The sequence below is a fragment of the Arachis ipaensis genome, chromosome B10 (assembly GCF_000816755.2).
Source record: "Arachis ipaensis cultivar K30076 chromosome B10, Araip1.1, whole genome shotgun sequence".
Classification (NCBI taxonomy): Eukaryota; Viridiplantae; Streptophyta; class Magnoliopsida; order Fabales; family Fabaceae; genus Arachis; species Arachis ipaensis.
Genome location: NC_029794.2, coordinates 134003870 through 134005025, shown reverse-complemented (window position 1 = coordinate 134005025; position 1156 = coordinate 134003870). Strand labels below are relative to the sequence as shown.

The following is a 1156-nucleotide window of genomic DNA, read 5'->3' as shown; positions in this document are numbered from 1 at the left end:
TATCCGCTTCTTAAGAGATTGAACATAATAAGAAGATCCAGTTTTACTTATTTAAATAAGTAACTGTCTCATATCGTGGACAACTAAAAAAAAAAATAATAAGTAACTGTCTCTTCAATATTTTTTTACTATTTTTATATCTATTAAAAAATAAATTTCAACAAACTTTTATAATAAAAAAGATAGTTATTCATCCAAAAAGGTAGAACTACTTTGAAATGTGATTATTAATACACTGATCCTCTTCAAATATATACACAACCCAATATACTAAAAATCTGGTTAAAACTATTGGTAATTTAAGTATCGAAATCTTTTGTAGGTATCAGTTATTCTTTACAAAAAATTTGAAAAACGATACCTCAACGCCAACATAAGTTAGACGCAATCTCAAAAAGAACATAAACCTTATGTTTAGTGGCAAATTACTATTTTAAGTAACCTTTGAAACAGTTTTAATTTCTCATGATCAAACATAACACTAAATCTAAATTTTTGAACCAATTTGGTTGGTCGAATGGTCAGCTCACTCGTCCACTTAAGTAAGTATCGGGGATTCGAATTCCGCCTTGTGCATGCAGCAACCCATTTTGACCAGCGGCAGACCCTTAAATGGAACTCCGATCCACGACAGAAATACCGTGGGCAACCAAAATCTAAATTTTTGGATTTTAATCCCAAAATCTAAAAACAAAGACGATCTAAGTCTCTAACGAAAAAGAAGAGAAGAAAATAGCGAAAACATTGGATATGCACTAAAAGAATGAATGGCTTACAGCTGCATAAGACGACCAACCATATGTTGAAGAGGTTTCGTATGGACATGTCTGTCTTCATTTGTTTCGCTCTTTCCACTTTGCAACCCGGGCAGTTCTCATCATAACAATTATAATTATTCTCTTTCTTCAATAGTAGCCCCTCTCTCTTACTATCATCCTCGTTATGATGCTCTTCCATCTCAACAAGATCCAACACAAACAACAACAAATTATGTTTTGTTCTGTGATCGCACGCATAAAACAAATATAGACTCAGAGAGAGATCATCTTTTTTTTTTTTGTTCACATTATTGGAGAGATGATCTAACACGGCTATGGACATATATATATAGAGACAAGAGCAAGCTAATTAAATCACTTTCAAAACGACCCTTTTA

The 1156-nt window shown here is 32.4% G+C and overlaps 1 protein-coding gene across 1 annotated transcript in view; it reads right to left on the bottom strand.

Annotated features, from left to right (window-relative positions):
- The window catches only part of LOC107621237 (protein ZINC INDUCED FACILITATOR-LIKE 1), a gene marked incomplete in the record, with an annotated part of 8856 nt that extends 7760 nt beyond the window's left edge, over positions 1-1096 (bottom strand). The window contains 1 exon segment of the mRNA XM_021114190.1: positions 777-1096. Within this exon segment, the coding sequence (XP_020969849.1) occupies positions 777-957 (181 nt within the window).